This window comes from Hevea brasiliensis, chromosome 6 (assembly GCF_030052815.1).
Source record: "Hevea brasiliensis isolate MT/VB/25A 57/8 chromosome 6, ASM3005281v1, whole genome shotgun sequence".
Lineage (NCBI taxonomy): Eukaryota > Viridiplantae > Streptophyta > Magnoliopsida > Malpighiales > Euphorbiaceae > Hevea > Hevea brasiliensis.
Window position 1 is genome coordinate 21,422,980 of NC_079498.1, and position 22,538 is coordinate 21,445,517.

The 22,538-nt window shown below is 31.1% G+C and overlaps 1 protein-coding gene and 1 pseudogene across 3 annotated transcripts; one reads left to right on the plus strand and one right to left on the minus strand.

Moving 5' to 3' along the window:
- The first annotated feature begins 600 nt into the window (after positions 1–600).
- On the plus strand, positions 601–15,403 carry LOC110673753 (indole-3-acetaldehyde oxidase). Of its 3 annotated transcripts, none has more exons than XM_058148450.1 (11): positions 601–745; positions 940–1,169; positions 8,244–9,920; positions 10,349–10,608; positions 10,771–10,980; positions 11,167–11,385; positions 12,699–13,664; positions 14,025–14,120; positions 14,223–14,321; positions 14,466–14,655; positions 15,037–15,403. In XM_058148450.1, exons 2-11 carry the CDS (start codon positions 1,013–1,015, stop codon positions 15,252–15,254), a joined length of 4,092 nt encoding a protein of 1,363 aa, XP_058004433.1. In that variant the 5' UTR covers positions 601–745; positions 940–1,012; the 3' UTR covers positions 15,255–15,403. The 3 variants fall into 3 exon arrangements, with proteins under 3 accessions (XP_058004433.1, XP_021692630.1, XP_021692639.1); XM_021836947.2 differs by lacking the exon at positions 601–745 and having other exon boundaries at positions 776–1,034; positions 1,133–1,169; XM_021836938.2 differs by lacking the exon at positions 601–745 and having other exon boundaries at positions 775–1,169.
- Positions 15,404–16,519: 1,116 nt separating this feature from the next.
- On the minus strand, positions 16,520–18,816 carry LOC110673926 (acetylajmalan esterase-like; annotated as a pseudogene).
- Positions 18,817–22,538: the final 3,722 nt, after the last annotated feature.

Below are 22,538 nucleotides of genomic sequence, written 5' to 3' on the forward strand. Positions count from 1 at the left end.
TATATCAATTAAACAATAATTGTTTAGTATTTTTATCAAACAAGTTTGAAGTAGCCAATGGTATGAAACTTCCATCACTATCTTAAACTTCTAATTCAAACATTTCAAAGTTTAATACTGTTTTTAGAAAAGATAGGGTAAAGTAACTTTTTCTAGTAAAAGTTTTCGCACTTACAATTTTTTAAATAAAGTTTTTACAGTTTTTAATTATTCATAACTTATTATAATTTTAAAGGAAGAAAAAAAATTAAGATATTTAGATATTTTAGAAAAGAAAATTTTTTTTTTCCACTTATCAATTTGAATTGACAAATATAAATTAAAAAAAACAAAAATTTAAAAATTTTATTTTTTTAAGGTCTAAAAATTTTACTTTAAAAGTATATTTTTTTAAATACAAATTTAGAATTTTTAAACTTTTGAGAAAAAAAAAAGTTCTCACACTTTGTCAAGTAAATCACAGATCCTAAAATAGAAAATAGAATAAGATATATATATATATATATATATATATATATATATATAATTTTCCTTCAAAATAAAAATGAGTCATTTTCGTTTGTGGCCACAATTTCTTTGTATCTCCAGTAGAGTGAGTTGATGATGACAGCGTGATGGGTAGGAGGAGAAATATAAAAATAATTCACCCCTTTCTCCCTTAACTTCCATCTTTCGCCTTCCAAAGGAAAACGGAAGAAGGCCGGCGCACCCTCAGGCCTTGCTCATATAAAATTAAATAATCTTGGTCTTCCCTTTTTTTTTTTTTATCAGTAATCTTGGTCTTCCTTTGAATATTAGAAAATTATTGATTTGAATCTTTCTTTAAAGAAAGGCTGGCATTACAAGTGCAATGATGCAATTCTGATTAACCCATTAAACATAAATTTATTATTATTTTTTTTTAAAGATTGTGACATTATTGTTTTTGTCTGCTTATAGACATTGTCGGGAAGGGGATGGGCTCATAGCAGGTTCTCTTTTTGGGCGGAAACTCCCAGCAGCAGCTAACGAAATGGAGCAGGAAAGTCAAATGGGTAAGCAGGTTTGTCTGGTTTTTGCCGTTAATGGACAGAGGTTCCAGCTATCTAATGTTGATCCTTCTATGACTTTGCTTGAGTTCTTGCGAACCCAGACCCCTTTCAAGAGCGTCAAGCTTGGTTGTGGTGAAGGTACTCTCTTTCTCAACTATTATCTGAATATTTTATCAGCCAGAAATTTTCAACTTCAATTGAATTGGGTTATTTTTAGTTACTTGGTTGATGAGTTTGTTTCAATGATTTATTTCATACTGTTTGAAATTTTGAGGATGCTTTCTTATAAGCACTGCCATCAATACCCTTAATTAGCAAATTCTTCAAAATCTCAATTAATTTGATTAAAAACTATCTTTGAGGATATGAACTTATAGATATATTTTTTTTTAATTGACTTTGCCTTCTGACATTTATTGAGTTTGTTCATAAATCCCTGACTTTAACTGTGTGCTGTAAGCACTAATCATTTTTTATATGTAACCCTGGAGATTGATGATTTGGTTTCAGTAATGGGATTTTTTTTTTCGGTGTTTCGTGGAATTAAAGGATGTGAATCCGACCGTAAGAGTCGGTTCCCAATAATTTTGATTTTAGTCTAAACTAAGAGTAATTTTGGTTTGGATTGATTGGGCATTTTGATTTGGGTTTTCAATTGATCGAAAATGATTTTTTTTTTAAGTATATTACTAAATTATGTATTATATATATATATATATATACACACACACACATATATATATATATGTGTGTGTGTGTGTGTGTGTAAATGAATTAAATTGCTAGCGAGTTATTCAAGATTCGGTTTAATAAAATCGTAGCTCGGTTTCGTTCATTTAATAAATGAGTAAATGTTAGCCTTAATTTTAAAGCTTAATAATATTTAACTCGTTAAAACTCGCAAGTTAACTTATTTACAAGCTTATGAGCCAGCTCATGAATAGGTTCATTATAAAGACTCGTTTGTAATAATATTTATATTAGTTATTGTATTTTATTATATTATAAATATATTTATTTTATTTATGAATATTTTGTAAATAATATATTATTTAAAACTATGATATGATATAATTAATATGTAAAATGTATTTATAAAATATATTTATTTATAATTTAAATTTAATTTTTTTATGAAAGTTAAATTAATTTTTATGTGAGAGCTAATTAAAACTATGTAGCTTGAATTTTACAACCTTAAACCTAAAACTCATTAAAATTGTAAACGAGTTTGAGTTATTCTAGAGTTGCTCAATCTTGATTTGATAAAAGTTCAACTTCACTAGGCTCATTTTCTAAACAAGTTTAGCTAGAGCTTATTGATATTCGGCTCAAGTTTAGTACAAGCTTACTCAAGTTTAAAAAATTTTGACAAATCAAGTCTAAACTTTTTAAAACTTGTCTCAACTTCATTCGTGTATATATATTAAAAGCTATATTATTATTATGGGAATTTCTTTACACGTATGTTTTAATTATAAACTAGAAAAAAAAAATTATTTGCAAGTGAAAATGAAAAAAAAATGTAAATTATTAATTATATAAAAGAATATACATTTATGTTTTAATTACTAAAAAAATTACATGTATTTGCAAATGAAAAAAAATTAATTGTGCTTAATCTTAATTGTTTAATACTTAAGATGTCTACATATAATCTTGGAAGTAGAATAATTAAGCCCTTATATTTTTCTTATTTTTATAAGAATTTCCAACTTACCTTAATTCTCATTTGAGTTCATTATGCTTTGACTTATAAGTCGTCATTAATAGTCTCAATTGCATTTTATTACGCCCTATGTGTGGCTTTGGTTTAATAATTGATGCATGCTTGTGCTTCTAATAATTTTGGGTTTAAACTTGATTGGGACTCATTTGGTATTTTCTTGTGTGCAACAAAATTTGTTCAACTATGATGGTTAAAATGGATGACATGGGTATTTATTTGGCAATCTTGCATAGAATTGGAAAACAAAATTTATATTTTTGTTCTCTGTTCGACAACAGCTTTTAAAATGGAATTTAGCGTTTTAACTAGAGTCAAAACATTACTTTTCTTATTTATATTATTCGGTGATATAATATTTATACTAGCTTTTAGAGGTTGAGGAAGTGGTTCATAAAAAGCTATCTCTCCTAACTTTTAGAGGCTGAGAGAGCGTTTTAACTAAAGTCAATAAGATTTTATCATTATTTTTATATTTAACAGTTAATCTAATAGCTATTTTTATCAAACGCTTCTGTTTTAATAGCTGTATAAATAACTAATCACTAATAGCTAATATTTAACAGCTAACTTCTAGTAAAACAGCTGACATCTATTAAAATAACTAACATCTATTAGAACAGCTAATATTGCAGAACAAGGCCTTTATCATTGAAGGATGAAAAAAAAAAAAGATGGAATCAAAATTATCACCAAATTCAATAGAAGTGATTAGATATAAATAAGTTGGAAACAAATTTGCCTTTACCTTTTAGCTTTTTATATCATTGCATCAATATTTATTGCCTTCAATAGCCTTACGTGAATGGTTGAACCGACAGAACAAGGTGCACCATAGTTTTCATACATTTTTACAACTAGTTGCCTTATATCTTGAGAAAATATTATATTTCTATTTATAAATATTCATAATATTCTATCAAATAATCACACAAACCAAATAATATTAATAATAATAATTACATAAACCGTCTATTTTTTATCTAGATCAAACGATTTATTTTGGTAAAATATACCTTGAATATATTGGATTTTAAAAATCTATTACCTTACTCTATTTGTGTTAGACCTTCATCTTCCTTTTTATTCAAGTGAATATGTTGACTTTTTGGAGTGAGATATTGACATAGAAGAGTGAATAATAATTGACTATTAAATAATTGGTGGATTGTAAATCATGATAAGGAAAATTGAGTTTTTTCAATTTTTTCTTACCCTTGTGTTTTTTTAAGACTTGAAGAGCCTCTACTTGGCTTTTTTTTTTTTTTAAGAAAAAATTGAAATATATTTAAATTTATAGTGGGAAATAGAAAATTCTATATATATATATTGGTTGAGAAAAAGAATATAGGTGTTTAGAGAGTAAGAAATTACGAAAATTGAGAAAATTGAGTAAGCTTGAAAATGAGAATTTGCTTGCTATTCATAGGCAAATTGTATTTGTTTTATTTTTCCAAAATATCACAAAATACAATTGTTATATGTCTGTTATAATGAGCAAAACTGTCATTAACAATTTTTTTTTTTCAAAAAACTTGAAAATGACAAAATAACATTTCTATAACTCAACTCAACTAAGTTTTTATTCAAAAAATTTCATAGGGTCAGCTATATGGATTCTCTTTTTCTACTCTAAATAATTTTGAGTTAAATTCTCGGAAATGTGTAATGCTTTTAGGTCATGTTGTACTACTCTCCTCCAAGTCAGTTTAGGTCTACCCATTCTTTTCTTTCTATCCTCTAACCCAATGTGCTCTACTTGTCTAACTAGAGCCTCCGTATGTCTACACTTCACATGACCAAACCAGCTCAATCTCATTTCTCTCAATTTATCCTCAATTGGCACCACTCCTACCTTTTCTCTAATATTCTCATTACGGACTTTATCTAGTCTAGTATTGCCACTCATCCACCTTAACATTCTCATCTCCGCAACTCTCATCTTAGACACATATAATTTTTTCATTGCCTAACACTCACTACCATATAATATGGCCGGTCATATGACTGTATGGTAAAATTTTCCTTTCAATTTATTGAGAATCTTACGATCACATAAAACTACCGTGATACGTCTCCACTTCAACCATCCAACTTTAATCCTATGACTATAACTTCCTCCTCACATCCCTTATCTATTTGAAGGATTGAGCCGAGATATTTAAAGTGATTATTTTGAGACAATACCACTCCATTCAAATTAATTTCTTTCCTATCACCAGTTCGGCTTTTGCTAAATTTGCAATGGACGTATTTTGTGTTCGTTCTACTTAATTTAAAGCTCTTTGACTCCAGAGTACTTCTCCAAAACTATAACTTTTTATTGACTTATTTTCGCGTCTGATCTATCAGAATTATAGTTTCATTTATTTTTTTTAAATAAAAAATAGATAAAAATATCAAAACGACATTTTTAATAATGTAAAAAATAAGGCAGCAACGATCCTAATCTGAGTGCACAATGTGATGTGTGCTAGTTGCGCTATGGAGTCCTACTTTTTCGTGCTGAATTGATCAAAATCAGTGGATCGTACTGTTGATTTTGATTAATGTAGTTCAAGAGTTCTGATTGCAAGCGTGGACCGATCAATAATCTCGAGTTTGGATTTAATCAGTCTGAGGTTCGATTCTAAGTTAGCCCATAGCAGAGTCCAGCTATTGATAATTACAAGTATACTCAATGGAAGCTACATATATGTTAAATTTGGAAAACTCAAATTCGACTTCCTCTCTTCACATATCTAATAAGAAAGAAAATATTTGTCTTTTAACTTTAATTTATGTTAGTAATATTACTCAATTTTTATTTTATTTCAAAGAAAAAGTCTCTATAATCTATAAAAGTAGATTTTCAAATAAAAGGAGAATATATATATATATATATATATATATATATATATAATTCTACCTCTCACTTTTAAAATAAAATACTATTTTATTCATTCTTTTCCTTTTTTTACATTCTTAATTTCATATGATAAATTCATTGAGAGGTATTTATTAATAAAATTATTTTATTTTTAATAAAATTTTTATTTAATAAGTATTAATATAATTATTTGTAAATTTATATTTTTGTAAATTTCTATTTTTATTAACCTTTAACTTAAATTTTAGATAAATTAAATTTTAATTTTCATTAAAAAATTAATTTTAAATTAAATTTTATTTATTTAACTTTGAAATCAAATCGTAAAAATAACTTTGAACTGAAAATTAACATTTTGACAAAAAATTTAGTTTATTTCTGAATTTTATAAAATGAAAATTGAAAATAAAATTTTAAAAAATAAATTGATAATAATAAATTAATAACAAATAGACAAATTAGTAAATAATTTTATTAATAAATAATTATTAATTAATTGATCATATAAGATTAGACATGTGAGGGTGGGAGAAAGAAAAGTAAGAAGGAAAAATAATTTTTTTTTTTAAAGCATGAGCAAAATGATATTTTTTTTTTCTATTTTTACCTTCGTTAATGGAAAATAATGTTTTATTATATGCTATTTATAAAAAAAAATACTATATATTTTTATTTTTTTATTTTCTTTATAATTTTATAAAGTGTCACTATTTTTTTAATGTTATATTTTTCTAAACAATCAATTTATGTATCTCTTTAAATAATTTTTTAGAAAAAATATATAAATTTTATAAAGTTTAATGTTTTTAAATAAACTAATAAAAATTACATTTATATATTTATATTTTGAAATATCATATTTTTTAGTTAATCTCTATAATTTTTATAAAGTGATTCTTTTTATATAAAAAATAATAATTCTCTTTAAAAAAATTTATGAAAATAAAACATATAAATTTTATAAAATTTAAAAATTTTTGTAAAATAAAGTAAACTTTGCTTAACAGAAGTAAAAATCACCTAAATATAACCTAAAAGTGTAGTTGGCAACCTTTGTAATAGCCAAGACACACACAACTAGGGGTGAGTCCAGTCCGAACCGAATTAAATCATAAAAATCGAATTACATATATTAGAAATCGAATCAAACCGAAATGAGTGAAAAATCAAATCGAATCAAACCGCTCTATTTCGATTCAGTTCGGTTTAAACCGATCAGTTTTGATTTTTTATTAATTTTTTAATTTAAACTTGATTTTTAAGTTATTTGGTCTAATTTTGACTTTGATTTGAACCTAATAACCATTAATAAAAGAAATTAAACAATTAATATTTATAAAATTAAATATAATTCATAAATTCTCCATAAAAATAAATCAATTTAAAAATTGATTCGGTTCGATTTGAATATATAAAATTACTTTTCGGTTCGGTTCAGTTTAATCGATTTTTTTCTCTTTAAAATCGAATCGAACCATAATAACCAAAATTTTTGTAATATAAAATCGAACTGAATTAATTACATTTTAAAACCGAATCAATTGAACCGAAATAACTCAGTTTGATTCGATTTTTTTATTTGAACCGAAATCTGCTCACCCCTACACACAACTCCTTTAGGACTACAAGAGTCTCGCAGTAGCCCAAGTCCACCTGGCTGCGACCCTTGTAATAGCCAACTCCCAATCCCTTATTCCCTCCAAAATGGGATTATATTACAATTAATGGATCATTTGTAGGGCAATATCATATGGATAACGAATACGCTGTAACAGAGTTTATTATTGTGAGATTCATATGAGATTTATTATGACTAATGATAATGATAATAATAATAATACAATAATTATATTATAAAATTTTCGCTCAATCAATTTTCAATATTCAATTGGTCATACTGCTTATCTGGTCGATCAATTGATTGCCAAGTAACGAAGATAGCAATTATTTTTAAAGGGTCAAAGTAAAATTTGATATGTATTTATATATATATATATATTTACATTTTTTTTTATAAAAATATATGGAATTTTTTTTTTCATTAAACTAGGGTGTCATGGCATCCCTCAGCTCCTAACTCTGTTGGTGTGACCACTCAATCAGTTTTATTAATTTAAATTTATTTTATAGTAAATAATTAGGGTTTACTTAAAATGAAAACTACAAACGGTAATCGATTAATTTGAAACAACAATGCTCTTAAAAAAAAATTATTTGCATATCTTAGCCAGAGGGTAATTTATCATAGAAGCAAAGGTTTTTGATTGTTTAAGAGAGTTCATGCACTCAACATAAACAGGGATATTTGCATATCTTAGCTTGTGGTCTGTTCATCCCTGACCTTTAGAGTTCATTCAATTTCTATTGTTTTATTGGTTATTATTCTTGCAAGTGCAAGCTCAGGGTGTTTAATGTTGTGTTCTTTTGCAAATGACTACCCATTTGTCATTTCCTGGAAAGATGGAAAAGTTCAGAAAGAAAAATAAAGAAAGAAAAAACTACTAAGGTTTATGGAGTTGAAATCTTCATATTCATTCTCCCCTTTCTTTTCTTTGGTTTTGCCTTCCTTTGTGTCCAAGTATAGGATAAAGATGCCTTTATTGGTTTATGATTTTAGGTGGTTGCGGTGCTTGTACTGTTCTGGTCTCCAAGTACGATCCCTTGCTTGACCAAGTTGAGGATTTTACAGCAAGTTCATGTCTTACACTGGTTTGCAGCATAAATCAATGTTCAATTACAACATCTGAAGGCCTGGGTAATAGCAAAGTTGGTTTCCATCCAATTCATAAAAGGTTCTCTGGATTCCATGCTTCTCAATGTGGCTTTTGTACTCCTGGAATGTGCATGTCCTTATTCGGGGCCCTTGTTAATGCTGAAAAGGCTGCTCGACCCGAACCTTCTTCAGGATATTCCAAGCTGACAGTCATTGAAGCTGAAAAGGCTATTGCAGGAAATCTTTGTCGCTGTACTGGATATCGACCCATTGCTGATGCATGCAAAAGTTTTGCAGCCGATGTCGATATGGAGGATTTGGGATTTAATTCTTTCTGGAAAAAGGGAGAGAGGCAGGAAATAAATTTAAGTAGGTTACCTTTGTACAATCATGATCAAGAGATTTGCACTTTCCCTGCATTTTTGAAAAGGCAAGTCAAGGCTTCAATGCTTATGGATTCTGAAAGATGTTCTTGGTACCAACCTTCTAGCTTGGAGGAGCTTCAGAGCTTATTAAAATGCCCTGATGCCAACAATGGAGTCCGGATGAAACTGGTGGTTGGTAACACTGGCATGGGCTATTATAAGGAATTAGAACCCTATGACAGATACATCGATCTCAGGTATATTCCTGAACTGTCAACGATTAGGAGAGATCAAAATGGTATTGAAACTGGGGCAGCTGTCACTATTTCTAAAGTTATTGAAGCTTTGAGAGAAGAAATTAAAGATGAATTTATCTCAGCAAGTAAGCTGGTGTTCGAAAAAATTGCAGACCATATGGATAAAGTTGCTTCCAAATTTATAAGAAATACAGGCAGTATTGGGGGAAATTTGGTGATGGCACAAGGAAAACACTTTCCTTCAGATATTGCCACAGTACTTCTTGCAGCTGGTTCTTTTGTTCATACGATAACTGGTACCATGCATGAGAAGCTTACCTTGGAGGAGTTTTTAAAAAGACCTCCCTTGGATTCCAAAAGTGTACTCTTAAGCGTTCGAATCCCAAATTGTGAATCCATCGAGGAAGATGGTAAGTTGTTATTTGAAACCTATCGAGCTGCGCCACGGCCCCTTGGAAATGCTTTGCCCCATCTGAATGCTGCTTTCTTGGCCGAAGTTTCCTGCTCAAAATCATCTAGTGGAAACGTGTTGAATAGCTGTCAGTTGGCTTTTGGTGCTTTTGGAACCAAACATGCAATTAGAGCAAAGAAAGTTGAGGAATTTTTAACAGGAAAGTTGTTAACCACTGCTGTTCTTTATGGGGCTACTAAATTACTTAAAGCTACTGTGTTACCTGAGGATGGGACTCCAAATCCTGCATATAGGTCAAGTTTGGCTGTTGGTTTTCTTTTTGATTTTCTTGGCCAGTTAGTAGATAGCAATCCTAATGGTTGGCTGAATGGCAATGGTGGTCTCTCAATGTTTGAGGATGCCAAATCAAAGGAGAAACATGACAATCTGGATCATGTTAAATTCCCCACATTGCTGTCATCATCCAAACAGGTGATCCAATTAAACAAAGACTATCTTCCCATTGGTGAGCCAATTACCAAATCTGGATCTGCCCTTCAAGCTTCTGGTTAGTTCTAAAATAAATGATTTTCAGTATATCAGATCATTATTATGAGTTGCTTCTTTATGAAATTTACATTTATTTTACTTGTATGCCTTGCTATTTTCTGGTAGCATGCATATGATGTGGTTTTTAAATTGTTATGTCAAGGTTGATGTTCTTGAAGTAGGCTTATCTTTTTCATCTTAAAGTAGCATACTTATTGTTGGTGATAATATGATCTCTCTCTAATTGTGATTGCGTGCAACCAAACAATTTAATTTATACAAGTTGTCCTTCAGAAGTAAATTGGATCTCTTAGTCCCATTTGGTCTATATTCATAGCTATGAGTTTGTGTTAGTTTGATTTACATGTACCTCAATTTGAAATAGTTTTGTTGATTCATAGTGAGAGCTGCCTAAAAGCAACTGACTTACTCATTTAACCTGCGTAGGTGAGGCTGTTTATGTGGATGACATTCCTTCCCCTGGAAATTGTCTGTATGGAGCATTCATTTATAGCACAAAGCCTTTTGCAAGGGTAAAGGGTATAAAATTTAATTCTAAATCACTTCCAGTTGGAGTCACTTCACTTATTTCTTTCAAAGACATTCCAAAAGGTGGGCAGAACATTGGTTCAATTTTTGTTTTTGGTCCTGAACCATTATTTGCAGAGGAGCTTACTCAGTATGCTGGAGAGCCAATTGCATTTGTGGTAACATTCTCATCCATTACACAAGTAGTCATGTTTAGCAACATCCACCACATTTCTGTTGGTTGTAACCTTTTTGCTGTGGGCTTTATTCAAATTTTCATTTTATTAGATCATGGAGAATATTGTGCCTAATCTAGTCTATCAAATGATTTTCTTAAACAGCTTGCAGATACACAGAAACATGCAGATATAGCAGCAAAGCTTGCAGTGGTAGATTATGACCTGGAAAATCTAGAACCTCCCATTTTAACTGTAGAAGAGGCTCTTGAGAGGTCTAGCCTTTTTGAGATACCGCCTATGCTCTATCCCAAACAAGTAGGTGATTTATCTAAGGGAATGGCTGAAGCTGATCATAAGATTCTCTCTGCCGAGGTATTTTCTTTTTTTCTTTTTTCTTTTTTTTTTTTACACTCAATACGTCCTAAGCAAAAATTCCTTTCATTTTGAAGGCACATCTACAAGTCTAAAACTGCTCAATTAATTTCTTTCTAGTATTATCTTTCAGTATCTTCTCACTGCATAGGTAATTTCTACTGAACTATTCCATAATCCATCCAGATAAAACTTGGGTCCCAATATTATTTCTATATGGAGAATCAGACTGCTCTTGCTCTTCCTGATGAAGACAACTGCATGGTGGTTTACAGTTCAAGTCAATGCCCTGAGAATGCACAGGTTGCGATTGCAAAATGTCTTGGTGTTCCTGAACATAATGTGCGTGTGCTTACAAGAAGGGTTGGAGGAGGTTTTGGTGGGAAGGCTATGAAAGCCATGCCTGTGAGTATCTTTTCGTAAACTTCTCCAAATTTCAACATGTTGATTACTTCTTTAGTATAAAGAGATATACAAGCACTTCTTTTAAAATTCACGACGGTGGAATCCTCTGTACATCATCCTTCCATGAGTGGATCTATCAGTGGAATTGAGCTTACTATTTTTGTTACTTGCACTGTCAAAATTTGCAGTCTTAAATTGAACATTTCCAAAAGCTTTAAAGTTGGATTTGAGTTTTCTGCAGATAAATCTGCTGACTTCCTCCACAGACATGCTTTGAGCTCTTTCTAGGCGTTGCCTTGCTTTAAAAGATGATATGAAGTAGCCTGTCCCCTAAATTCTTTTTTCAGCCAAAATATTTTCTTAATGCTGATAATAAATAGTATATGATACTTGTTTTGATAGCAGGGAAAAAAAACTGCCTTACTTTCTTCTGGTTTTATAAATGCATTCAGATATGCGTTGGGAGGATCATCCTCTTGTCTTCTCTATACCATTTTTGATAGAATATTATTAATTGTGTGCATGGCACCCTTTATCTAGTGGAATGGAGGTGAACTATCCATATTGCTAACCACAACTAGATTGGAATTACAGCTTAGTTGAGTTGAATATGGCATTCATTTATGTCGAATTTATAACATTATCTACTCAAATCCTGTTTAAGGTCAGCAATAGATTTGAGAATAAATCTTTTCTCTTTGGACCAGCTTCTGTGATTTGTTATATATAATGAGGTAAGTATAGAGGTATGTTATGTATTAATTACATCTGGCGTAACACTAGCAAGTTTTAGTCCATACATTTTTGCACAATCAAGTTTTTACCCAATGGCACTTTATTAAATCTTTGCTTATGCAGACATCAATTTTTAGTTTCATTAGATGCTAATCGATCTTTCGTATGTACTGCCATTCAAGTTGAAAATCTTAATTCATATGCTAGTGGTTGATATAGCATAACTGGACTGCTTAATGGATGTTCAACCAATTTAAAATTATGATGCCTAATCTGCATGGAAAGGACATTAAATCCAATGTGGGTTCGCTGAAAGTTAGATTATATATAAAATAGCTGACGCTAAAGATCACATCTGATGTACAAATAATGTGGACATGACCATATAAGAACATGGCTAGCATCTATCATCTAATTAGATTTCTGTTTTGATTGCTTGGTCCTGGTTTGAATATTTTCGTGGCAGTCAATGTTAGATTCCTTGATGTGTTCTTTCTGCAATATTTAATAATTGATGTTCTAGTTCCACCTATGTTTGATTTCATTGCAAATACTAAACATGGAACGTGATGTTTTAGGTTGCTACAGCATGTGCACTTGCAGCACACAAGTTGCAGCGCCCTGTTAGGATATATATGAACCGCAAGACTGATATGGTAATAGCAGGAGGAAGGCATCCTATGAAAATAACATACAGTGTAGGATTCAAATCTAATGGGAAAATCACTGCCTTACATCTTGATATCTTAATTAATGCTGGCATAACTCTGGACTGTAGCCCATTGATGCCAAAAGCCATTGTGGGTGCACTTAAAAAGTATGATTGGGGTGCTTTATCATTTGATATAAAGTTATGCAAAACAAACCTGTCAAGTAAATCAGCAATGCGTGGCCCTGGAGACCTGCAAGGATCATATATTGCAGAAGCAGTAATTGAACAAGTAGCATCTTTTCTTCCCATGGAGGCAGATACTGTGAGGGCCATAAATTTTCACACGTATGATAGCCTTCAGTTATTCTATGGTGTTGCTGCAGGGGATCCTCTAGAATATACTTTAACTTCAATATGGGATAAGTTAGCCACATCTTCAAGCTTTGACCAAAGGACTGAAATGATACAAGAGTTTAATAGGAATAATGTGTGGAAAAAGAGAGGTATTTCGCGAATGCATTGTGTGTACGATGTGACATTGAGACCAACTCCTGGAAAAGTAAGCATTCTAAGTGATGGGTCTATTGTTGTTGAAGTTGGAGGAATAGAGATAGGTCAGGGTCTCTGGACAAAGGTGAAACAGATGGTTGCATTTGGTCTCAGTGCAATCAAATGCGATGGAGCAGAAGACTTCTTGGATAAGGTACGAGTTGTACAAGCTGATACTTTGAGTTTAATTCAAGGAGGGATCACTGGTGGGAGCACTACATCTGAGTCAAGCTGTGAAGCAGTCAGACTTAGCTGTGAAGCATTGGTTGAGAGACTGATACCTCTAAAGGAAAGGTTGCTGATGCAAACGGACTCAATAAGATGGGAGAAACTTATCCAACAGGTAGCTATCTGCATTTTTGGAACATTCTACTTATCATCTTCTTATTTACTTTACCCTTTTGCTGAAACCCCTTTTGCTGAAAGCCTGAAACCTGGTTTACTTGAAAATGTTATCCAATGCATAGTGCTTTTCATTTCCAATCACTAATGTACCTTGTCACTCAACCTTACCTTCCCATCCCTGTATTGAATTTTTCAGATTCTTGGTTATTTTTTACATTTGAATAATGGCTTTTGTAAGAAGAATGGTTTTGTATTGATTATTATAAAGAGAGTGCACTGAACTTGATTTTAATTATATATTATTGTTTAGATATGAAAGGTCTTAGCCATTGCACTTTCACATTCAACATAAATGCAGGCATATTTGGAAGCTGTGAACTTATCAGCGAATTCTTTCTTCATTCCTGACTCTGCTTCAACAAATTACTTAAACTATGGTGCTGCTGTGACTGAGGCAAGTTCTTCTTTCTTTCTTTCTTTCTTTCTTTGGAACTGCACTGAGTGAGTTATTTGAAACATTACCTTTTGCACTTGATATGAAACTCTGGTGAGACAGGTGGAAGTAGATCTTCTGACAGGGCAAACAACAATTTTGAGATCTGATATTTTATATGATTGTGGACAAAGTCTCAACCCTGCTGTGGATTTAGGACAGGTTAGCTCAAATGCTTAAATCTAAAGTAATTTCTTAAAAACACTGCTGTCTATGGCCTTAATGGACTGACTTAACATGAGAGAGAGAGCTATTTGTGGTTGCTTCATTGTCTTTATATTGAGAAGTAGGACTTGATGTTTGCAGATTGAAGGAGCTTTTGTCCAAGGAATTGGGTTTTTCATGCTTGAAGAGTACACAACAAACTCAGATGGATTAGTAGACACTGAAGGCACATGGACATACAAGATCCCTACAATTGACACCATACCAAAGCAGTTCAATGTTGAAATACTTAATAGCGGACATAACCCAAAACGTGTTCTCTCTTCCAAAGGTAGATTGTTACTCTATGATAATTTTTCAATGCATGCAAAACTCAAAATTTTTCTTCCTAATAAATTTTTGAAGATTTTATTGAAGCCTATTAATGCACATATAAGTATCAATTAATTTTCCTTTTTCGAATCATTGATCTGATTAATTGGAAAAGAAGCAAGAGAGTTAATTGTTTATTGACAAAAAGGATAAAACATTATTAGAATTGTAAGATTTTATCTTTGCTGTCTCATAATCCAATATAATTAATTGGGAAATATATATATATATATATATATATATATATATATATCGTAGCCTTATAATATTTGATTACACTACATTTCATTACGTCCTGCCAAAAATGGCCTTAGTTGTTTAATAATATCTGCTTGAGCAGCTTCTGGTGAGCCACCACTGCTCCTAGCAGCTTCAGTCCACTGTGCTACGAAAGCTGCTATCAGGGAAGCACGGAAACAACTTCATTCATGGGGTTGCCTAGAGGGTTCTCATTCAACGTTCCAGTTGGGGGTCCCTGCCACCATGCCTATTGTGAAGGAGCTGTGTGGGCTGGACATCGTGGAGAGTTACTTGCAGTGTAAAATTGGCAGCAATTAAATACTTATTAATGGATGGAAAGACAATCTTTGTATATACAGAAAACATACTAGGTAAGTTGGCCAGCAATATATAAAAAATAATGTACTGTGTAATTCTAGTTTATTTAAATATTTTGAGTTGTCAAGTTAAGAAAATTTTATGGCAAAGTTTTGATGACTTTTGGTAGGCTGCAAACTTCTTATATGATTATGGTTTCCAGCTTTCTGATCTTCAACTAATGCCTTAGATCAAAGACAACTGTGTTGATGGTTGCCACTTGCGGAAAAGGGTCTTCATTAATTAGCATGAAGCTCTCACGATTGTCAAAGAATTTGAGGAATCCTTTGTTGATTATGTTATACATTAGATCCATCCACTATTAGGTTATGGGTTCATGTGTAAGCAGCATTAGTTTGACTCCAGCCTGTTTAGCACAATATTCTCCAATAGTATATGCTGCTTGAGAATGCACTCATAGGATTAACTGGAGTAACCACTCAGAGATAACTGGACAAAAGAAGGAATGGTGATAACAGCATGCCCATTGCAAAGGACCAATATCCTTCATTACCATAGCCTAATGAACACGAATTCGGGACGGTAAGTAATGAAAAGGAAAGTTGAAACAAAAAGAATAGTGTTTCCAAACAAAATGCAAATCAACCTCCAAATGGTTTGTATGATGATGATGATGATTAATTACAGTGTGAGCAAGAAGATGTTCGATCAAAATGATGAAACACTTGATGACAACAAAGAGAGTTTACCAAAGAAGAAATTCTGAGAACTAAACTCCAAAAGGGTATGGGGAAGAGAAGAATTGTCTGAAGCAGTAAAAATATAGTATACTGATTGCGGAGGAAGATTTGATTGAGGGTGAAGAAGGACAGAGAGATTTCGGTGCCTAGAAGAGTACACATCATCGATCAAAAGTGGAAGAAAGAACAGTTGGAAGATGGTCGGAGCTCGGATAAAGTATAGGATCACTCATCTCATATATTAGTAAGTGTTTCTGTAATACAATAATACTATACTGGAAGCGGCATGATTCATGGGGTTGCTTAGACAATTCTCAATCAACATTCTAAATCAGATCCCTGTCACCATGTAAAGGAGCTATGTGGGTTGGATGGTGTGGAGACAAGGATGGATCCATCCTCCAACCAGTATCTTGAAAATACAATAGCTTTACTCATTGTTAGCTTTTCACTTTACTCGCAATAGTTTTCAAACTGGGTCTGTTGTCTTCTTCTTATTATTTTTCTATTATCACTTGTGGAGAATACATTTTTCTTTCTCTTAATTAGAAAGACACCAGACTACTGCTAGAAATTTAACGCTTACTATTCAATAGTCTAGCAGAATTGAATTTAATGAAAAACTCATGCAACACATTGAAGTTTCTGAAAAATGTCACGAATGATCCATCGTGCCATGTACCGGTAGGCGTTTTGTGTTGAATGTAATCCATCCCAACTGATATATTCCTGAGGATTGAGGCAAACAGGTACATCAGAAGCTCCACACCTCTTTGAAGCATTAAAATTATAATTACCTCCATTCCAACAACAAGCTTTTTGCAAAGATTTGGGATTGAATGCTATTTAGCATCAAACAAGTAAACAATTTCAATTTCGATTACAGTGTATATTTATTTAAATCCTATTTATCTCAAGAGTTACAAATTGTCTGCTAAAGACTCACCTAGCAATGATGCTTTTGGATACAACTCAACTCAACTCAACTAAGCCTTTATCCCAAAGATTTGGGGCCGGCTATATGGATTCGCTTCTATATGGATTCGCTTTCTCCACTCTAAACGATTTTGGGTTAGTGTAATTTTTAACAATTGTCTCTGAACTTATATGATTATATGATTGTAACACAATAATTTTTCAACTTTAAAATGTAACATAAGACCCCTTAAACTTTCAAATTTTGCACTGTAAAATACCTCTAACTTTCAATTATTGATTTTTCAGTTAGAAACTTATGTGAATAGCTCCTACATGGTGTTTTGTCAACATTTCTTTCTCCTCTCTTATGCAAAGTGTAAAATATTCTCTCTACACGTGAAAAATTATTCTTTCTATAGAGAGAAAAATAATTTAATTTACAAATGGCTTGAGAGAAAAAAGAGAAATACTGACTAAACTCAATATTGGAACTGTCCAGGTCAACGTTTAGCTGAAAACTCAATAATTGAAAGTTAGAGAGATTTTACTGTACAAAATGTGAAAGTTGATGAGGGTTTTATGTTACTTTTCAAGTTGAGAGACTGTAATGTTACAATTGGATAAATTCAGAGACTGTTGTTAAAATTTATCCGGATGCTTTATGCAAGATCCACGTGTAAGAATTGTAGTAGTCACCATACATAATAGTCATATGTAAGAATTGTAGTAGTCACCATACATAATAGTCATATTTGAATGCTCTTTCTTTACTTCTTCAATGGCTTTTTGGAGGTGTTCGTTATGGTACATTGAAAGATTGTTTAACTCTTTGAGGCAATGAAATTCATCATAAGCAGTAGCATTATTGGTGTGAAATTCCGTAAGAAATGCAGGTAAGCAAACTATAGGAAGATTTCCAGGAAACACTATTCGAGTAGCACCATTACCAATGATTCTCTGTGAAAAATACAAGAAAATTAAAATAATTAAAAAAAAAAGAGATAATATCATATTAGCATGAAGCAGATTCACCAAAGAAAATAATTTGTAATCACTTTTCAAGAAAATTAACTCACCATGATAGCATCTTTGATAGATTTGATAACATCTGATCTTATGGACTTCAACTCATCTATGGTCTTGCCTTCAAACAATCCGTAGTTATAATCATTACCTCCGATCTCTCCCACCATGAAGAGAGACTTTTCAAGTTTCTTAGAACAATCTGTCAAGAATTAGAGCAGAACGAGATGAAACAATAATCAGAAAATTTATAAATAATATATTAAATTTTATCTTGTTAAACTGATTACTGACCTTTGTTGTTATAGCAGGTTGTGTTGAAATAAGAAAACATCCAGTCAAGTTGTGTAGTAAGAGAACTATTGGTAACTGGGGCAAAAACTTTCTTCTTTGCTAGAAACCAGTAGGCAAGGCAGTAGAACCAGCAACTGCAAAATTCACTCCATGACCAGTAGTTGAATTTGGATTTAAGTAGGCATCAAGAAGGGGTAAACCAGCCGATAATGCTGCAAATATATAAACAAGTTCAATTTAGCAACTTATAGTAACTTAATTAAAGGAAACCAATTTTTTTTTTTCCAAAAAAAAAAAAAACATGAAGTATAGAAAAATAGTTCTTACCAATATAATCAATCATCAGTAAGCCATTGGAACATCTACCTGCTGCTTTCCTGTAAAAGTTTTGGCCATAGGGAAGCCTAGCACAAGTGGTAGAAGGGTTCTCTATGATGTTGTTTCCTGTGTCTGATATTGAGTCCCCAGGTTGATATATTGCTTCAAACTTGCAATCCTTGAGAAGATGTGAATTAGATGCAGGGGGAACAAGAAGGAAAAAGAGGGAGCAGAGAAGCAAAGGCAAAAGAAATTTGCAGGAAAACATTTCTGATCGGGGGAGACGGTAGACAAAGGGTGTGCTTGATTTAACTGCTATATTTAGCTGATAATTGATAGCTAATAGTTGTTATTGTTAGTTGATAACCGATGACAGATAGCTTATAGTAACTTATTTATATTAAGTGTTTGGTGAAACTATATCTAATTGTTACTATTGATAAGTAAAATGACTAATAAGAATATATAAAATATTTTTATTTTACTATTAAAATAAATTATTATTATTAATTTATTATAACATATAATTTTTTATGACAACAAACATATAATTATTAATTTATAATATTATATTATTTATTTATTATTAAAATAAATATGTACGTATTGATTTATTAAATCACATTATTTATTATATAAATAAATAAAAATTAAATAATAATAAATATAATTATAAAATAATTATTATTTAAGTGCACTTAAAATATATATAATTTAAATTTAAAATAGTAGTAAATAATATTTATTAATAAAAATTAGAATCAATGTTGCTGGTTCGCAGGTTGCCGTTTCAAGATATCAAAGATGAATAAATTTTTATATTGATAAATTATATTTGAAGTAAGCTCATTCCAAAAATATAATAATTTTTGTTTTAATATCTAAAAATTTGGATATAGATTTGAATGTCATAAGTTTATTGGATGAATGGTAAAGGTTATTTTTATCAAATAATGAAAAAATTATATAACAGTTCATGGATAGCTCTATAATTAAAATTAATAGGCACCTTATTAGTTGTTTATCAGTTAATTATTATGTTTTTTTTTTTAATTTTATCAAACACTTAAATACAATTATTTAAATTTCTATCAATTATTAGGTATATCGAATAGCTGAACCAAAGGTCTTCTAAGAGCTACTTGTAGCTAATTTAGTGAAAGTTTGGTGGTTGTGTGTTTATAATTCAAGTTCATAATTATAAAATTTGATATAACGAATCCAGAAAATTTCAAATTCGGGAAAGTGTTAAAAATTTTAAAATTTTGCGAAATGTTGAAATTTCGAATTTTAAAATGTGAAAATGCAATAATATTGTGTTTTTATGGTACAAAATATATATTTATAGTATAAAAATCATAATACAAAAACATAATTATTAATTTATTTATTGGACACATTTTCATGTGGGACATGCACGTACTATGGTCTGTAGCATAAATCAATTTGTCAGTTCCATCTGTCAACCACGGAAAATGCACAGATTATTAGGTGATGATGGAGACTCAACTTGTTGATGCAAGTACTGTTGGGCCTAGTGTTAATGTTGTACAAAAAGTTTACGGCAAAACGCATGTTTTAGCTCCTAAACTTTACTTTCTGTTAACATTAAACTCTTATATTTTACATTTTCTATTTTAAGTCCTTAAAATTTTAAATTTATTGATATTATATCCTTTTTTAATAAGGAGTAAACAGAAATCCATCTCAGTAAATAGTAAATTCTTTCCTCTTAAATAAACAAACAGGTGTCAAAAGAAGTCAAAAAAAGAAGAAAAAATAATAAATTAACTTATATTTTATAAAAGCCAAAAAATTATTTCAATTCTTCATTCTCCAAAATTAGGTCTCCTCTTGAGAACCCTTACCCATTTAGAGAAACCAGCAGTTAATTGATGGTGACACAGTTAGATCTCAATGAAAGTGTAGAAGTGGAGGAAGATATTGCTATTGGATATTTGGTTAAGTTGAGATGCTTCTGCAGGAGACCTGTTAAGCTGATGACATCATGGACAGATAGAAACCTTGTTAGGAGGTTCTAGAGTTGTTCATTCCAGGTACATTAAATCTTTATGCATTGACCTAAAGTTGAAGTATAATGAGGCTGGCTTGGGTAGTTGATTTGGCCAAGTGATTTGCATAAGTGATTTGGGAAATTGATTTGGTTACTTATTTCGGATTTCATGGAAATGCTAGGTAGCCATTATGATTTTTTCAGGTGGCATGATGAAAGATTAGTGACTATATTGTAATGATTCTTAATAAGATGAAAAGGGTTGTTGTAGAGTTGAAGCATGAGTTGGAACAAGTTAGTGATAATGGAGGATAGAGTAGTAAAGTGACAAGTGTTGCTTGTGATGAGATTGAGCTCTTGAAGAAGGAGTTGAAGGCAAATTCCAAGCGAAATCGATCTCTAATTTCACCCTCAAATTTGGGTTTTCCTTGCATAGATAGGGGAGAGAATCAATAGAGAGAGATAATACATTATAATGATTTTTCTTTTCCAAATGGATTTATGTATGTTTTTTAGGTTTAGAATTTTACAATTTTTTATTTTCTCTCTCCTACATGGTAATGGTATCTCTTTTAATCATACCACTTTTTCCCTTCAACTCGCTACACACTGCGAATGAACCACATGCGCAAATGACAGTTAAAAAAGGGTGTAATACCAACAAATTTGAAAGTTTAATGGCTTAATATTAACATGAAGTAAATTTCAGTAGCTTATAATATGCGTTGTGCCAAAGTTTACAACAACCATACCTTATATTGCCATTGCCACCAAAATTGCAAGCTAAGGGGGCTTCAAGTAATATTGTCATTTGGGTTTTTTCTTTTTTGGCATTCTTTAATTTTGAGAATTAATTTTTTTATTACTTTTAATTTGTTATAATAAAAATAAAAATTTTAATTTGTTATAATTTTTTTTTAAATCTCTTCTTATCTATGTTAGTCAATCTCTCCGATTACCAAAAGGAGAAATTACCTCAATACTCTTCCCTTAACTCTCCTCCTCCTTCTCTTTCTTTTCTTTAATCAAACTAATTTTTAATTTTTAAAATACGCATATAATTTTTAGTCAGACTACTTTTGCCCTTTAACTCGTTGCACATTGCTAATGAACCACACAAGCTAATGAACAGTTAAAAAAGGGCATAATGCCAATAAATTTGAAAGTTCAATGGCTTAATGTTAATATGTAGTAAAGTTCAGTAGCTTAAATATGTGCTTTGCCAAAGTTTACAACCACCATAACATATATTGCCGTTGCCACCAAAATTGCAAGCTAAGGGGCTTCAAGTAATATTACATCTTTTTTTTTTTTTTTTTTAATGTTCCTTTCCCTTAACTTCCCTCCTCCTTTTTCTTTTCTTTCCTTTTCCTACCTCTTCAAAATGGGGTTCTTATATTTACAATTGCAAAAATAGTTCATCAAGCTCTTAATCATGCTCTCAACTTCCACATGCCAATTTCCCTCTATTAAGGCACAAAAAATAAAGCAGTTACTCAAGAATTCACCACTTAGCTAAGTTTTAACTATCAACTCAAATATATAACCAGTAATGAATCACAAGAGCCAATCATGCCCAAATAGACTAAAAAAAATCAATGACCAAAGTGTCTCTAATGGGATAAATTTCAACAACTATCCCTGAACTAATATAGTTATAACACTACAGTCCTTTAATTTTAAAATGTAACATAAAACCCCCTAAACTTTTAAATTTTGTACAGTAAAATCCCTCTGATTTTCAATTATTGATTTTTCAATTAGAAACTAACGTGAACAGCTCTCGCATAACGCTCAGTCAATATTTCTCTTCTCTCTCTTATGCAAAGTGTAAAATTATTCTCTGTACACGTAAAAAATTATTTTGTCTATAAAGAGAAAGGGGATTCAATTTACATATGGCTTGAAAGAAAAAAGAGTAATACTGATAAGCTCTATGCTGAAACTGTCCGGGTCAGCGTCTAACTGAAAAATCGG